Source organism: Paroedura picta, chromosome 3 (assembly GCF_049243985.1).
Source record: "Paroedura picta isolate Pp20150507F chromosome 3, Ppicta_v3.0, whole genome shotgun sequence".
NCBI lineage: Eukaryota > Metazoa > Chordata > Lepidosauria > Squamata > Gekkonidae > Paroedura > Paroedura picta.
The window spans coordinates 12,173,100-12,196,354 of NC_135371.1; the positions used below are offsets into that span (position 1 = coordinate 12,173,100).

General features: G+C 46.7%; 1 protein-coding gene across 6 annotated transcripts in view; it reads left to right on the forward strand.

Moving 5' to 3' along the window:
* LOC143831532 (killer cell lectin-like receptor subfamily F member 1) overlaps nucleotides 1–23,255 on the forward strand; it is a 30,576-nt gene that overhangs the window by 1,837 nt on the left and 5,484 nt on the right. The window contains exons 2-6 of one of the 6 annotated variants that reach the window (XM_077324583.1): nucleotides 726–818; nucleotides 12,645–13,344; nucleotides 18,632–18,730; nucleotides 21,628–21,783; nucleotides 22,873–23,027. In XM_077324583.1, coding sequence (XP_077180698.1) covers nucleotides 13,269–13,344; nucleotides 18,632–18,730; nucleotides 21,628–21,783; nucleotides 22,873–23,027 — 486 coding nt within the window. In that variant the 5' untranslated portion in view covers nucleotides 726–818; nucleotides 12,645–13,268. Of the gene's footprint in view, nucleotides 1–725; nucleotides 819–10,548; nucleotides 13,345–18,631; nucleotides 18,731–21,627; nucleotides 21,784–22,872; nucleotides 23,028–23,255 lie in introns of those variants that run through there. The other 5 variants (XM_077324584.1, XM_077324585.1, XM_077324589.1 and 2 more) reach the window with 5 other exon arrangements.

Sequence of the window (23,255 nt, forward strand, 5' to 3'; positions counted from 1 at the left end):
GTTGACGGTAACCACGCAGACTGGAGACTTGCCTGGACACGCCCCCCCCCTCCACTTATATACATATGTACAGGAGGTTCAAACTCATTGTTTGTTCTTCGGGGCTGCTTGGATCCTGCTCCCGACCCCAAGCTCAGCCCTCTGCTGCCTTGCATACCCAACAGTGCTTGTTGTGGGGAGAAGAAAAGGAAGGCGATTGTAAGCCACTTTGAGATTCTTTCTGGTAGAGAAAAGCGGGGTGTTAAACCCAGCTCTTCTTCTAATTCAACCGACTTGGGCACTAAACCAATATAGCAGTTCATTGCTCTGGTAGCTCCACCGAGATACATGGACTCTATCCCCTCCCTGACCAGCTCTCTCACAGAACACCCTCTTAGGGGCCTGTCATATTTAATTAGAAACCTGAGCAAGTAGGATAAAGGTTGCGCTTCACATCTTTTCATGTTGCATTGTCAAAACAGACACACTTCCTACCCCCCCAAGTGTATAAGAATATATCAAGAACCACCACATCCCTAAAAGCATTCATCTCCTCCCCCCCCCCCGCGCCTTTAACAAGCTTTCAAATGCCCCAGTAGAAGATAGTTTCTCACATTTCAGCCACTCTGGTCAGGAAATCATTGCAAATGTTTCTTAGCCACTTTTACTTACAGCATCCTGTTTCCGCACAGCTGTAGAAAACCTGTTTAAGATCTTTCTCTATGTCCTTTTTTTTTTTTGTTTAGTTTACAAGCTGGATGCTCCAAGCTGCCTTGGTCAAAATGGCCCAGGCTAGCCAGATCTCATCAGATTTCAGATGCTAAGCAGGGCTGACCATTGTAAGTACTTGAATGGGGAAGACCACCCAGGGACAGGCAATGGCAAACCTCTTCTCTTGCCATGAAAACCCTACCAGGGTTGCCATACATTAGCTATGATTTGATGGCTTTTCACACCACCGTGGTCTGGGCTGGTCACCTGGCAGCTTAAGGAGGACCCTCTGGGCTACCTGATGGTTCAAAGTCCTCGTGCACCTCGGGAGGTGGTGGGTTCTCCATCTGTGGAGATTTTAAAACAGAGGCTGGAGAGCCATCTGACGGAGAGGCTGATTCTGTGAAGGGTCAAGGGGGTGGCAGGTTACAGTGGATGAGCGATTGGGATGTGAGTGTCCTGCATAGTGTGGGGGTTGGACTAGATGACCCAGGAGGTCCCTTGCAACTCTGTCATTCTATGATTCTAGGAGTCTCAGGGAGGCCCAGCCTAGTCAGTGGGGAAGAGGCCACCTGGCCTGACCAACGTAGGGTGCCCACAGCCTTTGGCCAGACCTGCCCAGAGACACCAAGGGTCTGCCTCAACAGAGGACAACTTCATGTGTGTTTATGAGTGTGCGTGTGTCTGGGTGTGCACTTGGTGTGGATGCTTGCAGCCCTTCTGCACTGAGCTGTGGAAAAGGCTTTCATCACATTTCAACCCGACCCACACAAGATGAGCAGGGAGAGTGACTCAGCCCTTTCTCTGAATAGTTTTCTGGAGATTCATCAGCCCTCACTAGAAGACAAACACAGACCTGTCCTTAGTCCTTGATGGGAGTGGTTTGGCAGGAGCAGATCTTCCCTCTCTTTCTCCTCCTACTCTGGGCCTGGTACTCTGCTGGCTACACCCATTTACAGGAACCAGGTATTGAAACTGAAACCACCACCACCACCACCCCCTTGTGCCTTTCTCAAGATCTCAGGGGCTTTACGCACCGGGATCTTTGTTGCAAATTGGTCACTGAATGAAAAATCGCCATTTAAAATAGTGGAATTCGTTGTTATGCATACCTGCCTTTGTAGTGGAATCAGTTGCGTTTTGTAGCGTTTCCCACAGGCTTCCGGTCTCAGCAAAAATCGCTAGAAAGGAAGCGCTATTGCCAAGCTCGTCCCGCCCCTGGCCGTCAAGCAGCCAACGGGCAGCCGTTAGCATGCTCCCAAACAGCCCCTTTCCCTTTAAGGAAGGTTTAAAAAAAAAAAAAAAAAAAACAGACCCATTGTAACGAATCTGTGTAGATTCATTGCAACGGAGAGACCCATCCAGCTGCCTAGTGTGTTTGAGCTGTCATTTGATCGTTTGATCGTTGGCACGCTCCCTCCGAGTGAAAAAAAAAAAATCCCCCCCCCTCTCACGGGTCCGATTTTCGGCTGAATGGAATGTGTAAAAAATAAAGGGAAAATACTTCAGCAAACGTGCTTTTCTGTGGTTTGTGCTTAGTGACTGAAGGGGAGGGACTGAAGCCGGGGAAGCCTCTAAACTGAAAAAGGCTCGCTGGTGCGTTTATCCCCGCTCGCTCGGAGAAAAAAAAAATGGCGATCGCTTCGCCGGAAGCTCAGAGAAGAGAGCCAGGGGGAGGGACTTTGTAGAAACCGCAACAATGTTAACACACATGTCTTTATCGCTAGTGTTGCAGATTGGTTGCAAGAGTGTAGCGCTTTCCGGAGGGTGAATCCACTTTTTGGGATTTCCCTGAAAGCGCTACAACGAAGCGCTTTTTGCGGATCGGTTTCAGGAGTGTTGCAGATTGTCAACGATGTCGTGCGTTATGGCAAATCAGTAGCGTTTTCAATTAGCAACCATTGTGCTATTTTGAAGGCGTGCAAAAAGCCCCTCACTATATACCGTGCTTGTTTCCTCAGGAATCTCACCCAGTTCGGCTGCCATTTCTCTTACTCATGTTGACTTAGTCCTTGATGGGAGTGGTTTGGAAGGAGCGGATCTTCCCTCTCTTTCCCCTCCTACTTTGAGCCAGCTAAAATGGTGGATGTCTTGCAGGCCCTGCCGAACTGATTTAGGTCCCACAGGGCCCTGATCTCTCCTGGGAGCTCATTCCACTAGGCTGGGGCCAGGGCCAGCTTTACCTGAGCAGATGTTGTCGTGACAATCCCAACGCTCTTGGGGGTTATAAGGGGGAAAGTCGTCCCACAGGTACACGGGTCCCAGACTGTTAAGGGCTTGAAAGTTAATACCAGCACCTTGAACCTGATTCTGTCCCCAAACTGGAGCCGAGGCAATTGAGTGAGCACTGGTGTTATGCGTGCTCCATAATGAGTCCCTCTCAGGACTCTTGCAGCTGCATTTCGGACCAACTGGAGATTCCGGAGCAGTCTCAAGGGCAGCCCTGCATAGAACGAGTCGCAGAAGTCTAGTCTAGAAGTGACCGTTGTGTGGATCGTATCAGCTCGGTCTGGCTGTGAGAAGTATGATGTAAACTGTCTCACCTGATGCAGATGGAGAAATGCCAGGTCTTTGTCACTTGGGCCTCCATTGTTAATGAAGGATCCAGAGTCATGCCCAGATTTCCGTCCTGGTGTTAATTGTGCCCCATCAAATGCTGGGAGCTGTATCATCTGCCATTCTACATGCTGGCCCAGCCAGAGGACCTGTGTCTTGGCTGGATTTAACTTCAGCCAACTTTGCTCAAACCAGTCAGGCATAGCCTCCAGACACCTGGCCAGGTTGTCTGGGGGAGTTGATGGATGATCACCCATTAACAGAAATAGCTGGGTGTCATCTGCATACAGGTGAGAATCCAGCCTGAAAATCTGGATCAGCTGGGTGAGGGGGGGCACATACATATATTGAATATCATTGGGGAGAGAATAGCTCCCTGAAGGACCCCACAATTTAGGGCCCCACCCTGCAATTTAAGGGCATACAGTCCCAAAGATCATCAAAGAGAGGTGGCACTGGGAATTCCCAGGTACAGCTTAAATACCCAGGCATATAAAGGACAAATTTAGATTTTGGACTGTAGGGGGGGGAAAATCCTTCTCCCTTCACTAGTTCCCTGGCCTAAAATTGCCCTGGGAAGACATTTCATTTTTTCAGTGGAGCAAATAGCTCCCTGATGCCATTTTAGATCAAGAAAACATGGCATGAGAAAGGCTTGAAGAAGGCTTAAGGGCCTTTCCTGACATGCTACATCTCCAATCTGAATAGGACCCTGCATCCCTGGGAATCAGTTTTATCTGTAAAATCTGATGGGATAGACCCAGGTACAACCAATTAGGTAGCTAAATTTGAAATTTAAAAAACCCTCCCCATTGTTCCTCTATATTTACAGATTTCTAAGATAAGCCACCCCCTTCAGGGATCGCTGCCTTGCCATGGCAAGGGGACTTGCGTAGCTCAGTGAAGCTATGAGCTATGCCGTGCAGGGCCACCCAAGACGGACAGGTGATAGCTGAGGGCTCTGACAAAAGGTGATCCACTGGAGAAGGAAATGGCAAACCACTCCAGTATCTTTGCCATGAAAACTCTATGGACAGTTCCAAAAGGCAAAACGATATGACGCCGGAAGATGAGCCCCTCAGATCGGAATGTGTCCAATATGCTACTGGGGATGAGCAGACGGCTAGTACGAGTAGCGCCAGAATGAATGAAGCGACTGGGCCAAAGCCGAAAGGACGCTCAGTTGTGGAAGTAACTGGTGGTGAAAAGACAGTCCGATGCTGTAAAGATTTGTATTCCATAGGAACCTGGAATGTCAGATCCATGAATCAAGGCAAGCTGGACGTGGTTAAACAAGAGATGACAAGACTGAACATCGACATTTTAGGAATCAGTGAACTAAAATGGACAGGAATGGGTGAATTTAATTCAGATGACCATCAGGTATACTACTGTGGACAAGAATCTCACAGAAGAAATGGAGTAGCCTTCATAATCAATAAGAGAGTAGGAAAAGCAGTCTTGGAATACAATCCCCAAAATGACAGAATGATCTCAGTTCGAATCCAAGGCAAACCATTCAACATCACAGTGATCCAGATCTATGCCCCAACCACTGCTGCTGAAGAGGATGAAGTTGACCAGTTCTATGAAGCCCTGCAACACCTTCTAGAAGCAATACCAAAAAATGATGTGCTTATCATCATGGGGGATTGGAATGCTAAAGTAGGAAGCCAAAAGATAACTGGGATAACAGGCAAGTTTGGCCTTGGAATACAAAATGAAGCAGGGCACAGGCTGGTAGAATTTTGTCAAGAGAATACAATGGTCATAGCAAACAACCCAAGAGACGACTCTACACATGGACATCACGAGATGGTCAACACAGAAATCAGATTGACTATGTGCTCTGCAGCCAAAGATGGAGAAGTTCTATACAGTCAGTAAAAACAAGACCAGGAGCCGATTATGGTTCAGATCATCAGCTTTTTGTTGCAAAATTTAGGCTTAAATTGAAGAAAGTAGGGGAAAGCACTAGGCCACTCAGGAATGAACTAAATCATATTCCCGATGAATGTACAGTAGAGGTGACAAATATTTAAGGAATTAGATCTGATAGACAGAGTGCCTGATGAACTATGGATGGAGGTTCGCAACATTGTACAAGAGGTAGCAACGAAAACCATCCCAAAGAAAAAGAAATGCAAGAAATCAAAATGGCTGAGGAAGCTTTACAAATACCTAAGGAGAGAAGGGAAGTGAAAGGCAAGGGATAAAGAGAAAGATACACCCAATTGAATGCAGAATTCCAGAGAAAAGCTAGAAGAGATAAGAATGCCTTCTTAAATGAACAGTGCAAACAAATAGAAGAAAACAATAGAATGGGCAGGACCAGTGATCTTTTCAAGAAAATTGGAGATATGAAGAGAATGCTTCATGCGAAGATGGGTATGATAAGGGACCAAAATGGTAGTGACCTCACAGAAGCAGAAGAGATTTTAAAAAGGTAGCAAAATTATACAGAAGAACTGTACAAGAGCGAGCTTAATATCCCTGATAACCACAATGGGGTAGTTACTGACCTGAAGCCAGACATCCTGGAATGTGAAGTCAAATGGGCCTTAGGAAGTCTGAGCAACAATAAAGCTAGTGGTGGTGACAGTATTCCAGTGGATCTTAAAAGACGATGCAGTAAAAGTGCTACACTCAATACGCCAGCAAATTTGGAAAACTCAACAATGGCCACAGGATTGGAAAAGGTCAGTTTACATTTCAATCCCAAAGAAGGGCAATGCCAAAGAATGTTCAAACTACCGTACTATTGCACTCATTTCTCATGCTAGCAAAGTTATGCTCAAAATCCTACAAGCTAGGCTCCAGCAATATGTAGACAGAGCACTTCCAAAAGTACAGGCAGGATTTCGAAGAGGCAGAGGAACTAGAGATCAAATTGCCAACATACGCTGGATCATGGAGAAAGCTAGAGAGTTCCAGAAGAACATCTACTTCTGCTTCATTGACTTGTGTTGGAGCACAACAAATTGTGGCAAGTTCTTAAAGAGATGGGAATACCAGAGCATCTTATTTGTCTCTTGAGAAATTTATATGCAGGTCAAGAAGCAACAGTGAGAACTGAACATGGAATCACTGATTGGTCAAAATTGAGAAAGGAGTTCAGCAAGGCTGTATACTGTCGCCTTGCCTATTTAACTTATATGCGGAGCACATCATGAGAAATGCGGGATTAGAGGAGTCACTTATTGGGATCAAGATTGCAGGGAGAAATATCAACAACCTCAGATATGCAGATGATACCACTCTAATGGCAGAAAGTGAAGAGGAACTAAAGAGCCTGTTGATGCGGGTGAAGGAGGAGAGTGCAAAAGTTGGCTTGAAACTCAACATCAAGAAAACGAAGATCATGGCATCCGGCCCTCTCAATTCCTGGCAAATATATGGGGAAGAAATGGAGATAGTGACAGATTTTTTTTTTCCTGGGCTCCAAGATCACTGCAGATGGGGACTGCAGCAAAGAAATTAAAAGACGCTTGCTCCTGGGGAGGAAAGCTATGGCAAATCTAGACAGCATCCTAAAAAGCAGAGACATCACCCTGCCCAAGGCTATGGTCTTCCCAGTTGTAATGTATGGCTGCGAAAGTTGGACCCTAAGGAAGGCCGAGCGTCAAAGAATTGAGGCTTTTGAACTCTGGTGCTGGAGAAGACTCTTGCGAGTCCCTTGGACTGCAAGGCGAACAAACTGGTCATTCCTAGAGGAGATCAGCCCGGACTGCTCCTTAGAAGGCCAGATCCTGAAGATGAAAGTCAAATACTTTGGCCATCTCATGAGAAGGAAGGACTCCCTGGAGAAGAGCCTAATGCTGGGAGCGATCGAGGGCAAAAGAAGAAGGGGACGACAGAGAATGAGGCGGCTGGATGGAGTCACTGAAGCAGTCGGTGCAAACTTAAATGGACTCCGGGGAATGGTAGAGGACAGGAAGGCCTGGAGGATCATTGTCCATGGGGTCGCGATGGGTCGGACACGACTTCGCACCTAACAACAACAACAAACTCAAGCCTTTATGGGAGTAGGGCAGTATAAAAAGCTAATGATAAATAAAATAAACTAGTTTAAAAAAAATCTCTCAGTTCTGTCACTGAACATCATGCAGTTTCATCCCCAATTCCCTGATATGAGGGCCAGCATAAAATCAGGGCCACCAATCCTGATGGCTCCCCAATTGCATTTTGTGCACGTATTACCTTTGCTTTTGTATTACAAAAGAAACCCAAAAGAAAGCCATCAATAGGCGAACTTAATATCTAATTAAACATATTCAATACGTTGACCTGTATTTATTTACAGAATTTGTATCCTGCCTTTCTGACCCTGTCGGAGCCACCCGGATGGCTAACCATTTAAAGCAAACTGATAAAAATCACATTTTACAACCATTAAAATTCACAGAAAAGGCTCTGGGAAAAGCACACGTCTCATTTAAACATTTTTTAAAGGAGTTAAAAGACATGCAAGTCATAAAAACAGTCATTGCTTATACAACAACGTAGACGGCTTCCTTTAAAAAACATTTCTCCCCCTCCACCCCCAGCAGCAGCATGCAAAGGAGAAGTCGCAGCTAGCAGACAGAAAACGATAAATGGATGACAGATCCCTGGGCCTCTTACACACTCTCTCTCAGCTTAATCCGCCTGGCAAGTTCTGAACACCCTGAAAAGTTGCCATTTTCAAAAGGGGCCAAAGTTTTAAAGAGGGGGGTGGGTGGAATAAACACAATGATGAGTTATACTAGAGATCTGTGACTCTCCTTATGTAATTGAGCAGTTCTAAGTCGTTGGCTTAGAACTGAGCCTCTTGTGGCGCAGAGTGGTAAAGCAGCTGTCTGAAAGCTCTGCCCATGAGGCTGGGAGTTCGATCCCAGCAGCCGGCTCAAGGTTGACTCAGCCTTCCATCCTTCCGAGGTCAGTAAAATGAGTACCCAGCTTGTTGGGGGGTAAACGGTAATGACTGGGGAAGGCACTGGCAAACCACCCCGTGTTGAGTCTGCCATGAAAACGCTAGAGGGCGTCACCCCAAGGGTCAGACATGACTCGGTGCTTGCACAGGGGATACCTTTACCTTTACCTTTAAGTCGTTGGCAAGAAAGGGAGACAGAAGACTTTTTCTACTCTCTCTCACCAAGGCCACATGCCACTCCAGTGCTCTAAACAGAGTTGTTTTTAGTCCTGCTGAAGCAAAGAAGACAGTGAAGGTACTTTCCTTTCCTCCCCAACCACGGAGGGAGCTCAGCCCCTTCAGCCACACACATTGAATCAAATCTACAAGAAGAAGAAGAAGAAGAAGAGTTGGTTCTTATATGCCGCTTTTCCCTACCCGAAGGAGGCTCAAAGCGGCTTACAGTGGCCTTTCCATTCCTCTCCCCACAACAGACACCCTGTGGGGTGGGTGAGGCTGAGAGAGCCCTGATATCTCTGCTCAGTTAGAGCAGCTTTATCAGTGCCATGGCGAGACCAAGGTCACCCAGCTGATTGCATGTGGAGGAGCGCAGAATCGAACCCGGCATGCCAGATTAGAAGTCCACACTCCTAACCACTGCACCAAACAAGGCAGTCAGAACCACCTTCAGCTGTTCGGGACAGCATTTGGACTCACCTTTGGTAAACTGAAGGAAAGACGTTTAGGTAAAGCCTGTAGGAACCTCTTTCGCAAGCATGGTGGATTAGTTTCCTTTTCTAACGATTACTTTCATTTTCTGTCAGTCGGCGAGCTGTGCTTTTGCCGTGAGCTGCTCAATACTGGCTGCCCGCCATCCTTTCTTTTTGAACGAAGAAAGCCATATTTTATTTTATTTTTTTGGTGGAAATCCCCTTCCTGCCCAGCATTGCTTAAACTCTCTTACTATTCTGCCTCTGGCGGCGTTGTCAAAGATGTGCATAAGGCAGACGAAGAAAAAGAATTGCTTTTTATAGTCTGCTTTTCACTACCCGAAGGAGTCTCAAAGCGGTTTACGATCAATCGCCTTCCCTTCCTCTCCCCACAACAGACAGCCTGTGAAGTAAGTGAGACAGAGAGAGCTCTGAGAGAACAGCTTCAAGAGAACTGAGACTGGCCCGAGGTCACCCAGCCGGCTGCATGTGGTGAAGCAGGGAATTAAACCCAGCTCACTCTTGAGCACTACACCAAGCTGCGATGATGACTGTGATGAGGAGATCTTGGCCAGATCAGGGAAACAACCGGAGAGTCTTGAAGGGTGGGGGCAGGCAGAAGCACCTTTCCTTCTCCTCCTTGACCCCCGCCAGGCCCTTCTGAAAGTTCTGTGGAGCCAACTCTCATTCTGCAGCGGGTTGGACTAGATGACCCCAGGTGATCCCTTCCAACTCTATTATTCTATGATTTCTCAAGTCATGCTCCCTGTTTCTTTGCCAGCAGAAATGGGACAGGGTAGGCCTGCCACCTTCTGGCTTAGAAATTCCTTGAGATATGGAAGTGGACTCTGGGAAGGGGGGCAGCCCATAATACCATACAGCAGTGGTCCCCAACCTTTATTAGGCTGGGGACCGGCAGGGCATTGGGCCGCGCCCGCAGGGCCCGCAGCCACGCCCACGCTTCGGGCCGCACCCGCGGGCCGCGCTGGCGCAGCCTGCACGGGCGCGGCCGGCCCTGATTCCCTCTCCCAGCCCTCCCGCAGTAAGTAGCTTCCCGGGCTGCAAGCTTGTGGCCTGGGAAGTCTTTTACTGCGGGGGGGGGGGGGCGGGGAGAGGGAGCCACGGCTCGGCGCCATGGCCTTTGCGGCCCGGCACCGGGCTACGGCCCACAGGTTGGGGACCACTGCCATACAGTCCAGATCAGCCATTTTTCTCCAGGGCAACTGATCTCTGTCATCAGGAAATTAATTGTAATTCCTGGAGATCTCCTGGCCCCACCTGGAGATTGCAGCCAAGGAGCAAAGAAACCGACAGACGGGCTTGTATAGTGAAAATCTTGTATCTTGACTTCTGAGCGTACACTTCTCAAAAGCAAACGGTAGTAAATATCCGTCCCCTTACAGAACTACATAGAAGAAGAAGAGATGGTTCTTATATGCCGCTTTTCTCTACCCAAAGGGGTCTCAAAGAGGCTTACAGTCCCCTTCCCTTTCCTCTCCCCACAACAGACACCCTGTGAGGTGGGTGAGGCTGAGAGAGCCCTGATATTACTGCTTGGTCAAAACAGCTTTATCAGTAAAGAGACTTACCAGGATCAAGCACTTACTAATGGTTAATTCAAGCTCAGCACATGCGAAGTTTGTAAGTCGCTTTATGAAACTGACTAGTTCCGTTTTAATAATTTTATTGTTCATATTAAGGACTTCCTTAACTGTAACTCCAAGGATGTCGTTTATTGCATAATATGCAAGGGTGACCTCATTTATATAGGCACGTCTACCAGACCATTTGAAATTATAATAGAACACCAATCTCATGAAGGAAGAACCTATGGTAGAACACTTCTTGAAATCTAACCATGATCACAATGGTTTTAGGGGTTTTTTTGGTTTGGAACATATTCAACAACCAGGAGATAGAAAATTATGAAAAATTGCTGCAACGGGAATCATATATTTAAACTCCAGTCCCTTTCTCCGAAGGGTTTAAACTCAAACCTAAGTTGTTTCTTTTTAAAATTGGTTTCTATCGCTTTAAGAATGATTCATTCATCAACATGCTAGGTTTTCCTACTTAATACATGGTTAAGTGTTACATTTCTGAGGACATTTAAGGCATGTACCAAGACTCCACCAGGTGGAGTTCTCCACTGTATTAACTCTTTATTAAGAAACTCGAAAGGGTCCCCTGTTCTGGCCCCTGGCCAGGCAGCTTAAGGTGGCTTTGGGGTGGGCAGGGGCTGGACAGCTCGTTAGCAGGGCCAGGACAGAGCTCCTTAGCAGGCAGTCAGCAGGCCAGGAGGCCCTCGTTAGCAGGGCCAGCCTAGCAGGCCAAGAGGCCCTACTTAGCAGGCCGAGAGGCCCTTGTTAGCATTAGCAGGCCCTCCACCACCATCCTTTGCCCAGGGCCCTCTCCCCTTACCTGCTGCTGGCTCCAGGCACTGAGGTGCATCTGAGAGCAAAGAGGCTAGAGTCCAGGGACAATGGGCGGGAGCTTCAGGGGCTGGGCCAATCACCCTGATTGGCCCTATTCCAACTCAGACAGCTGGACACGTTCCATCCCCCAGGCTGTTTTACTAATATATTGAGAAACTATGGATAAGGATATGCATGTATTGCAATTCTGATTCTCTGTTGGTTATTCTTTGCTGTTGTGCATATAAAGCTTCTGATGATAACATTGTAAAATTCACTGTTACTTATATTTTTATTTATAGAGTACTACTAGTAGCTTTGTAACACCCGTAAATACTTGAAGATTTCTAAAAAGAAAGCCACTGAGGAAAGCATTAGTAGAATCATAGAATAACAGAGTTGAAAGGAATCTTCTGGGTCATCTAGTCCAACCTCCACACAATGCAGGACACTCACAGCCCTATCATTCATCCACTGTAAGCTGCCACCCCCTTAAACCTTCACAGATATCCAGCCTCTGTTTAAAAATTTTCAGTGAGAGAACCCACCACCTCCCGAGGAAGCCTGTTCCACTGAGAAAACGCTCTGTCAGGAACTACTTCCAAATATTTAGATGGAAATTCTTTTGAATTAATTTCATCCCATTAGTTCTTGTACATCCCTCCATGGCAAGAGAGAACAGCTTTGCTCCATAATCTATATGGCAGCCTTTTAAATACTTGAAGATGGTTATCAGATCCTCTCTCAGTCATCTCTTCTCCAGGCTAAACAGACCAAACTCTCCCAACCTTTTCTCATATCTCCAAACCCCTCGCCATCTTTGTTGCCCTCCTCTGGACATGCTCCAGTTTGTCTACATCCCACTTCACCTTTGGTGCCCAAAACTGAACACAGTACTCCAAGTGAGGCTGAACCAGAGCAGAGTAAAGCGGTACCATCACCTCCCATGATCTGGACACAATACTCCGTTTGATACAGCCCCAAATCCCATTCGCCTTTTTAGCCATCGAATCACACTGCTGACTCATGTATGGTCTACTAAGTTTTGTAGATCCCATTTGCACATGCTAATGCAAAGACAAATCTCCACCATCCTATAATGGTATATATGTTTGGTTTTTTTACCTAAATACAGAACTTTGCATTTGTCACTATTGAATTTCATTTTATTCAGTTTAGCACACTTCTCAAGCCTATCAAGATCATCCTGTATTCTGATTCTGTCTTCTGTGGTGTTTGCCACCCCTCCCAGTTTCGTATTGTTTGCAAATTTAATAAGTACCCCCTCTATTCCCTCATCCAAATCATTTATAAATATGTTGAACAACACAGGCCCCAGGACAGATCCCTGGGGCACTCGACTTGCTCAATTTTCTCCAACAGGATGCTCAACCATTAACAAGCACCCTTTGGGTATGATCTGTCAATCAGTTATTGGTCCACCTGACAGAATTAGGATCCATTCCGCATTTGACCAACTTGTCGACAAGAGTAGCATGAGGAACCTTATCAAAAGCTTCACTGAAATACAGCATTTACTGAAATACAGCATTCCCCTGATCCAGCAAGGTAGTCACTTTCTCAAAAAAAGAGATAAGGGATGACTTGTTCCTGCAAAACCTGTGCGGAGTCTTAGAAATCACAGCTCTCTGTTCCAACTGCTCAAGGACCGGCGGTTTGATTGATTTGTTCCAAAACTTTTCCAGCTACAGATATCGAGCTGCCCTGGCTGCTAGTTGTAGAATTTGTTTTTCTAAGTAGATCTGAGGCCCTGAACTTGAAATAGAAACTAGATTTTTTTTTTCAGGGGGAAAGAGGCTTTGGGCAGCCCCCAGTAGATAGCAGAGAATCTTAAGTGCTAGGAGGTGGTCGAGTGTTCAGAGCCCCCGCTTCCTGTGTGACTCTTCCTTGCCACGGAGGAACAAGTAGAACTGCTGCTTCTCACAGAGAGCTGGGTTGGGTGCTGTAGAAAAGAGCTCTGCTACCAGCCTTGGGACATTTCACTAGATGGAAGAGGCCTGTTACACAAACTTTTGCCCAAGGAAAGACCGACAGAAACACAACGCGATGTTCCAGTGGCGAGGTAAGGTTTGGATGTATTAAGTGGATTTCTAGGTGTTTATCATTCAGTTGTTCCAAATAAAGCCATCTTCTACAGATCTTCGGATATAGTATCACTGTGTTTTAGTGTTCCTGCTCCTCCCAGCCTGTAGTGAAAAAAGGCAGAGAAAAGGGAGTGTATTTCTTCTTTTATCAGTTAATCTGCAAAATAATATTTGTCTGCGCATCAGGGAGTCCCCCCAAGCATGTAGAAAGAAACTGCTTCTTTGTAAGTGTGCAGTATGATTTTGTTGCCCTTCTGGATCAAATCCATGATCCACCTGGAAGAGATCAGCACCACCAAGGAGTGGCCCGCTGAACATCTCGTAAAGATCCAAGCCTTTATGGTGATATCAGTGCTCTGATGTTCACTTCCATAATCCAGTAAAAACAAAAGAAAAAAAGACTGATAACAATTAAAAGACTTTATTTAGGGAATTAAGCTTTAAAGTGTCATACTGCTGCTGCTATTACTTAGTAGTAGTCATGGTGGAGTACTAGTACTACTACAAGTAGTAGTGCAGTGGTAGTACTACTACTAGTAGTAGAAATAATAGTAATATTTTGCTTCAAAAGACTAACACTGTTGTACCTTTAGAGCTCATAATCTGTTAGCTCGGGCTAGCCACTGAGAATATAGGCTGAACTTTAGGGGATTGTAGCCACTAATAGTTAGTAATCCTATTAGTAATCCATCTCAGTGTCTTGGAGCACAGCCAAGCATTGACCGATAACAAGCCACTGAGCTGGAAAAATAACAAATCCATTAATGTGACAAGCCACCCTAGGCGAATTTCTGAATGGCTGGGAGGACAAAGTAAACTGTGTTTGTAAGAGTAATTGGATCCATTTGAAGTGAGCGGTTAAATGGGGCAGCTGTGGAGAATGATCTCTTTGTGTCAAACTGCCATCGTAATATGCAGCTTAAGTGGCTGGCAATGTGCCCTTATTCTTTCAGTTGGGAAGACACACAATGCAATATCACTGTATCTCATAATTAAAATAAACATTATTATAGCAAGATTCAAATGAATAGCCGTGTTGGTCTGAAGTAGCACAATAAAATCAGAGTCGCACCTTTAAGACCAACAAAGATTTATTCAAGGTGTGAGCTTTCGAGTGCAAGCACTCTTCGTCTGACAAAGAGTGCTTGCACTCGAATGCTCACGCCTTGAATAAATCTTTGTTGGTCTTAAAGTCAGCAAGTCTCGCCCGGGTGGGTGGCGCGTCTCCCTTCCCCTTCCCTTTCTCCCCTTTCAAAGCCCATTTTTATAAATGGGCTTTGAAACTAGTATATACATAAATCAATTAACTCCCATCCATTCTGGAAACCCTTCCAGGGTCATCAAGAAACCCCCAGGATTTCACGAAACCCTGGCTGAGAAAGTCTGCCATAGAGTCTACCATTTCAAGCAGCCATTTTCTCCAGAGGAGTCTGATTTTGAATGAGTGGAGAACAACTGTAATAAGCAGGAGATCTTCAGGTGCCACCTGGAGATTGGCAACTGGTCTGTGGAACACTTAGAAGAGGTTAGGGATGCTGGCTTCCTGGTGGGATCTGAGGATCCCCTGGAATTACATTTCATCACCAAACTACAGAGGACAGTTCCTCTAGAGCAGGGGTAGTCAACCTGTGGTCCTCCAGATGTCCATGGACTACAATTCCCATGAGTCCCTGCCAGCAAACGCTGGCAGGGGCTCATGGGAATTGTAGGCCATGGACATCTGGAGGATCACAGGTTGACTACCCCTGCCCTAGAGAAAAGGGCTGCTTTGGAGGGTGAACTCCATGGCATTGTACCCTACTGAGATCCCTGACCTCCCCAGGTCACCGTCCCCAAATCTCTAGAAGTTTCCCAACCTGGGCCTGGCAGCCCTACCCTCCCGTCCACCACCAGTGGCCCAATAAGGCCTAGCAGCCCTACCATCCCCAGTACCATCCCCAGTAAAGGGATGGTATGAATTGGTTGACTTCCTCATTATGGCAAGCGTGTCAAGACCTCCAAGGTGGAAGGGCCAGGCCTGAAACATTCCGTCATTCATGCTCTGGCAGGGAGGGATAAAAAGGGAACACCTCCGGGTCTGCACAGCATCAACACAATCTTATATCCCTCTGTGCAGGACTCTGAAGGAAGTGGAGGAGGCTTGGCGTCTCTCAGAACAGTTGACAAGGGGCAGCTTGTTTAAGCCAGGCCGGAAGTTGTTGTGGGTCAAGGTTAGAGCCAGAGAGGAGTGGCTGATAATTCTGAGAACAGTGGGGCTCCCGAGTGAGGTGGTTTTACTGCAGGGTAGCTTTATAAAGTAGCTGTGCTTTGTTTCACTCCGCCGTTTGAATAAACTAGCCATGGTTATCTGTGGAAAACATTGCTTGGCTGACTATTAAGCATGGACCCTCAATGGGCAGCACAGACCACATCTCTCTCAGAAGCTCGCAGGAGGAAAATCTGCCAGGAAAGTTGTGACAATATCTCAGCACTGAAAAATGCCCCCACAGTCTTTGTTTCCAACCATGGGTTTCCTTTCCAGTGTTGGTGCACGAAGAGTTCTTGGCCAGCTCAGACAGGATATTGTGGTCGTGGTGGTGGAAGAGGGGGATGGTGGGGACTCTAAGCTCACGAGATGGCAGGCAAGACAGAGATGCTCCCAAGCAGACAGAGCACAACCTGAAATGGACCAGACACTTACAAACTAATCTCCACATTAAACTCCCATGGCAGCAACGTTTGCTGTCTGTCTACAGAGGAGAAAATGATCTTCTCTGTATGTTCTCAAGATGGCACTGGAATTACTTCGAGAAACAAGAAGCAGAAAACCAGTGATTTTAAGGGAGACCTACTTCTGCCTGTTGCCACTTTGGGGGAAAGGAGGGAGGAGGTGATTTACATAGTACCAGTGCCGTGATATCACTTCCAACACGACTCAGAAGTAACATCATCACATTGGGTGACACTCTAGAGTAGCGGTCCCCAACCTTTCTTTGGTCAGGGACCGCCTCCGGGGCGAGGGGAGAGCCGACGGCCCGGGTGCCGCACGGCAGCTGCGCGCAAATGCGCACGCGCAGTTGCTGCGCACACACGTTTTCACCACCAGGGGGGGCTAACGTGCATGTGCTGCAACTGTGCGTGCATGTTTTCGCCACCAGGGGGCGCAAACATACATACGCGACAACTGTGCGTGTGCATTTGCATCGCCGGCGTGCTGGGCCTGCCTCTTCCCTGAGCTTCTCACTGAGGGGGGGGAGGCAGGCGCGGCTGCCAGCGGCCTGGTACTGTGGCCTTTGCGGACCGGTACCGGGCGGCGGACCGGTACCGGGCCACGGACCGGGGGTTGATGACTCCCACTCTAGAGGATTCACCATAAACTCTATGGTCAAACCATAGAGTTTTAAGCAAATGCTAGAATATTGCCATATCGCCGCCCCGCTCCAGCTTAATCTTCCACCAGTTGTCAGTCTGGGGATGGCAACCCCAGAGTTTTTTCATCTTCAGTTTTGGGTGACTGAATTTCGGTGGTTATATATTATTCTATCCTGGAAAAGAAATTATTATTTTTTTGTCGCATTTATACCCCACCCATCGTTCCCCTTTTTATCTCACCCTTCAAGGAGTTTGAGGCAGTGTTATGGAGGGAAGGAGGGAGGTGCTTTTCCTTACTGGGGAACTCTCTTGAACTAAGGGTGCCCTCAAAAGCACCCTGGTAACCAGTTGCCACCACTCAGTAGAGTCCTGAGAACTTCTAGACTGACCCACTGAGAAGGTATCCTTCCAGCATAGTGCTGGAACAATAGAAAAGTGAAAGAACAAACTCTGGAAAATACTTTATAATGAACTATGTTGTGCCTGCATGATCTGCACATGGGAGAGTTTTGGAGAAACAGATTGTATTAAACAAAGCCCCAAACTGTATTTATAAATCTGTTTATTTTAAAAGGGAGAAGGGGGAAGTGGTGACTAAAAGGCAAAACAAAATACAGGCACACAATAACACAGTGCACAGACTTTCAAGTAAAAAGTACAGTTAATCTAACTCAGCCAAATACATGTTACTTAGGCTGCAGCAGGTTCCTCAGAGCATGTGAAGAGTTCCTTTCAGTAACAAGATGTCAGAAGAGTCCTTAGCCCCTACCCAACCCTCCTCTGGACCTAAATGTCTGGTGAAGACAAAGGAAAATCTCAATTGGTTAGATAATTAGGGGGAATAGAATTAGGCATAAGCCAGACTTCTCTCTTGGAGCCAGCTTGGTATAATGGTTAAGAATGGCGGCTTCTAATCTGGCAAGCAAGGTTGGATTCGCCGCTCTTCCATATGAAGCCAGCTGGGTGACAGTCCTGCTAGAGCTGTTCTCACAGAGCAGTTTCTCTCAGAGCTCTCTCAGATCCACCTACCTTACAGGGAGAGGAGGAGAAGGCGATTGTAAGCCACTCTTAAGACTCCTTCGGGTAGTGAAAAGCGGCTGTCCCTTCCCCAAGTGCCTCCTCCTCCAACCGGCTTGTCTGTCTGTCCAGCGACCAGCCAATTGCCTTCCGTCCCCCACCCCTGACCACCCCCTCCCCCTTCCACATTCCTCTGAGGCTCGGAGGCTGCAGATCCCTGCTGTGTGAGAGCTGCCCCTGCCAGCGAGTTCCCTAACAGCTGCCTGAAGCCTTTCCATGTCCTGAGGGGAGGGGGAGGCCATCTGCAGAGTTCTTCCACTCCACCCCCTTAATCTAGCACCCGTTCTATTCCTGAATGCGACGGGCTTGGACCCTAGTTCATACATGATACCAATAGCATCTCAAGATGCCTAAACAAGATAGCATTGTCTTCACCAAAATGGCTGCTGACTTCTCTACAGCCTAAATCCTAAAATGATTTAAATCTGCAGGGCAGGGGGGGGGGGGAATGTAAATAGCTTACCTAATAAAGGTTGGCAGATATTCACAGCTTAACTTTTCAGGATGTTAGCCAGCCCTGACAATTCCTGACTGTGTTGCAGGAATCAAAATTAGGACTACACCTGAGGTAATAGTTCTTTCCTGAATACTCTGGTATTTTAAACATTTAAAATTTCATTTTTAATTGAGTGTTTCTCTGCACGGCAAGAAATGTCTTGAATCAGGGCATGGTGTCGCCTGTTTGGGTTCCACGATAATAATTTTTGTAAAAACCAGTGGCACATCTTATTTCAAAGGCTTGTTTTTTCCTTTACTCTTAGTAACTGTGATAGAGAGGGAAATGCCAATCACCTGAGTCCACTTAAAACCTGTTAAACCATCTTTTTATCCTTGCAGGTATACAGACAAACTCCAGACGGCACAAAATCACGATAGGGATATTAACCGCTTGCTGTGTCCTCCTTGGGTCGGGTGTGATCATGCTGGGCATTTTCGGTAAGTGCCTCTATGACGTCTATTCAGAAAAGTGTCAGAGTACTTCTGCATTTAAGACACTATTGAGACAGCAGTATCAGAGAATTCTTCTCTCGTTCCGTTTTGTCAGATTTACCTCAGGAAGCTGACTGCTAGTTTAACCGCCAGCCTCGCCCTTCTCACTGGCTTTTGGATCCGCTGCCTGCCTTGTTTCATTAATGCTTGTCAATGACACAAGGATGTTCACTTGTCAGGGGTAGTCAAACTGCGGCCCTCCAGATGTCCGTGGACTACAATTCCCAGGAGCCCCTGCCAGCGAATGCTGGCAGGGGCTCCTGGGAATTGTAGTCCACGGACATCTGGAGGGCCGCAGTTTGACTACCCCTGGTTTAGATGTTCATTTTTCATCTTATTTTGAAAGAATGTGTTCCCAAATATTGTTTCAGAATCATAGAATCACAGAATAACAGTTGGAAGGGACCTCCTGGGTCATCTGGTCCAGTGGTCCCCAACCTTTTTTATCACCGGGGAACGGTCAACGCTTGACAATTTTATTGAGGCCCGGGGGGCGAGGGGTAGTCTTTTGCCAAGGGACGTCGCCGCTGCCTGAGCCCCTGTTCTGCTTGCTTTCTCCCTGGCGCCCCTGACTTCCCTCCGCCTGCTGGGGGGCACTGCCAGCAGCAGCTGTGCAGTGTCACGCCAAGGGGGAGCCCCAGCCATGGCGGCCGCTGGAGAGCACCAAAGGTGAGCCGGTGGCAGAGTGACAGGGCAGCCCTTGAGTCAGCAGCCAGGGAAGAGGATGAGGAGAAGCCACAGCCCGGTACTGACTGATCCATGGACTGGTCCTGGTCCCTGGACCGGGGGTTGGGGACCACTGATCTAGTCCAACCCCTTGCACTATGCAAGACACTCACAATCCTATCACTGAAACCTAAATTGCTCACCCCTTGCAGAAGAATGCTGTTCTGTTGCCATTTTTGTTGGGGCAAGTCGGAAAGAAGAGGTCAATCCCAGAAAAAGCGACCGATTGTCTTTGGTCTTCTGACAGTCACTTGGGCAGGGCACAATCTGCTATAAAGGAGCGGAACTTGTTTGTCTGCCTTGTGGCTGCCTTGAGTCTTCTACGTCTGTTCTCTCTTCTTCCTTCAATGTGCTGTTCTCAGATTTGCAAAAGTTTTTTCTAGAGCACAGGACTAGCCAACGGCAAATGACATCAGTTGCAGAACCGGTCTTTCTTTTAATCTGATAATCCCATGTTTTATCTGTAGCAGCAAAATAAAACAAGAGTCCGGCAGCACCTACAAGACTGCCAACGGTAACGCTGGAATTTATTTTGTTAATCCTTTAAGTGCCACTAGACTCCTATTTTTATTGCATTTTAACAATTTCTTTGCCTTTACTTGTGCCTCTTGAATGAGGGCTGAACATTAACATCCGGCCAGGAGGCGATCCCAGGAGCAACTAAATCTGGAGCCTCTTCTGATGCTCCCTGACACCACAGGGATGCCAAGAGTGTGCCCTGTAGCCATAACCTGGTGCTCCTTGCTGCCATGGCTGAGTCTAGAGCCCTTCCCTGGGTTTCTGCCCACCATGGCCAGAAGTAGCTCCCAGCATTCCCTCCCACTGCAGCTTTGCCCACATCCTCTCTGCAGGAGTAGCTGGTGGGCCTATGTGCAATCATGTACCTCAGGGGTAGTCAACCTGTGGTCCTCCAGATGCCCATGGACTACAATTCCCATGAGCCCCTGCCAGCATTTTCTGGCAGGGGCTCATGGGAATTGTAGTCCATGAACATCTGGAGGACCACAGGTTGACTACCCGTGATGTATCTGATTGAGAGAGATCATCCAGTACATCTTCACAACCTGCCTTGGCTTTCACCTCCTGGAATAATTTGGTTATCGTACGCCAACTGGTTTACTGCACTTTTCTCTCCCAGTTCCAAATCACTGATGACCAAATTCAGTACTATTGGCCCCAGTAGGGATCCTTGCTTACTTCCCTCCATCTACCAAATTTTGTCCTACCGTCCCTCCTTCTCAACAATCCTGCCGTTGTCACAAAATTTGTTTAGGTAACAGTATCTAGGTGGAGTAAAATAAAAAACGTAGCATCTTTAATATGAACCAAGTTTATTAAAGCTGCCACAGGGACTGTTTCTGCATTAGGAGTCGTACTTCGTTTTAGCCTCGTCTTGGATTTCGATTGGGTGCTACAAGTTCACACTTTGCTTTCTGCATTTGGACTTTCCTCTCCTTGTTTTTCCGGCTGCAATGTGCCATATGTTTTCTGCACTGTCAGAAGGAGGCAGCCTCCCACGATGCTTTACCCCCTCCCCTTTTCCAAAGTTTTATTTATTTTTTTGCAAGATGGTGCCTGCTTGTACCTTTCTATAAATTGTGCCCCTTCATTTCACTGTTCCATGCCCTCGATCATCTTCCCCCCTTCTCGCTATTATTTTTTTAACGGTTTTCGCATTGCAACGCTGCTGCCACAATGAAGAAAAGGGCATGCCCAAACTACTCAAAATTGCAGGCATGAGGGGAGGGAACAATGTTACCATTTCTGCACTGAACAGCCCTGAATTATTACCCCCCCCCCTTTGAAAAGATGAAATTGGGTTTTCTGGGCATTTCTTTGCTGCCTGACAAGTTAGAAGTCAATTTGGGTGTGTGCTGGAAGTAGATTTTAGTGCAGAAACAGGCAGAAAAGTCAACTTTTGCAAATCCCACCGATATCGTTAGTGCAGAATCCGTCTTGGTTCCTGTTTAATTTGCGACAAATTATTATCTGAGTGCTTAACTGACAGTTATACCTCTCCGCCCCAAGTAAACCAAAGCATCTGGAATGATCTCCAAATGCTTCACTCAACAGTAGGTTGTTGATGGTTTGTGTCATATGAAACCCTATTGATCAAGTTTTTCAGTGTAGCTTTTGCAACGAAGACATTTTAAGAGCCTCAAATGCCACTCTGTATGAAGGAGGAAACCGGACACGCGGCCTGCCAGAGTGTTCTCTCCCTTTTGAGGATATCGTCACTCACCTGAAGCACAGTTTGTGTGAGTCACCAACAGGTATGGTCTTCTTTCTCTTGTAGAATATCTGAGAATCATCCTCTTCCTCCTCGGAAGCTACTGTTGAAAGGGAGATGGAATTATAGCTTTGCTAGGCCTTAGAAACTGTATCACTCCAGTCTTGTACCATCTGCCCTGGCTTCCAGTTTCAATTCAAAGTGTTACTGTAGTCTTGACCTTTAAAGCTCCGTAGGGGTGGCCAAACTGTGGCTCTCCAGAGGTCCCAGAAAGGTGCAGGTCCTCCATACCAGTGAGTACCACCATCTAATAAGTGCAAGGGAAAGGATAGTGATGGATAATCCAAGTGCAAACCATTCAGTCCCAGTTTGGGTTCCCAGACTCCAGGTGCAGCTGGAGAGCTAGAATGACAATGGATTGTCAGGCCACATAGATAGCTTATTATTTATTTACTTAGATGATTTGTGCCACTTTTCCTGGTGAAAAAGGCTGCTCTGGACGATGGGCTATTTGATATTGTACCCTCACCGAGATCCCTCCCCACCCTAAACCACACCCTCCCAAACTTCACCCTCAAATTTCTAGGTGTTTCAGAACCTGAAATTGGTACCCCTAAAAGCTGTATATATGTGCCACTCCCTAAGGACTTGTAATAACCAATCTTCAGACTGCAGAAACTTCATGGATTTTGAAACATGAAACTAAACGGTTGTGCAAATAGGCTTTCTTGGCTGATTGGGTGATTAATTATAAAAGATAGCCGAGCCACTCGATACAGATTTTGCATCTTCAAAGTGCTAGGCATGTTGTGACAATTGAATGGTGCTGCCCCACCCTAATTTCGCTCCAGGTTGTTGAGCAACAAAGCAGGACGAACACCAAGGGGTTAGCTAAAAGCAATTTTAAGGCAATTTGGCTGTTTACTTATAATAGATAGCCATGCAATGCAGATTTTGCATCTTCAAAGTGCTAGGAAAGTTGTGACGATCAAATGGTGCTGCCCCACCCCCAATTTACCTCCAGGTTGCTGGGCAACAAAGCAGGACAAACACCAAGGGGGAATGTTTTATGAGCTGGAACTTTGCTCAAGCTGAAATTATGCAATGTAAGAAAATCACCTTATCCTTTTAGAGAATACCGAGTGTAAACTCTGTCCCATCGAATGGAAATCAGAAAAGAGAAAGTGCTATTGGTTTTCCAAAGAGACTAAGAACTGGATTGAGGCCCATGACTTCTGTTCTAGGAAGAACGCCCACCTGATTGTGTTCCAGGACAAGGAAGAACTGGTAAGAGGCACAGATTCCAACGGGTATGATTCCAATAAAATCAGAGTCCAGTGGCACCTTCGAGACTAACAAAGATTTATTCAAGGCATGAGCTTTCAAGTGCAGGCACTCTTCCTCAGATTATGATCTGACCATCATGACAGTGGGAATATATAGCAAAAAATTAATTCTGTTCAATTAATAAACTGTGTCACATTCAAATTCAGCCATATGATAATTTGTTGCCAA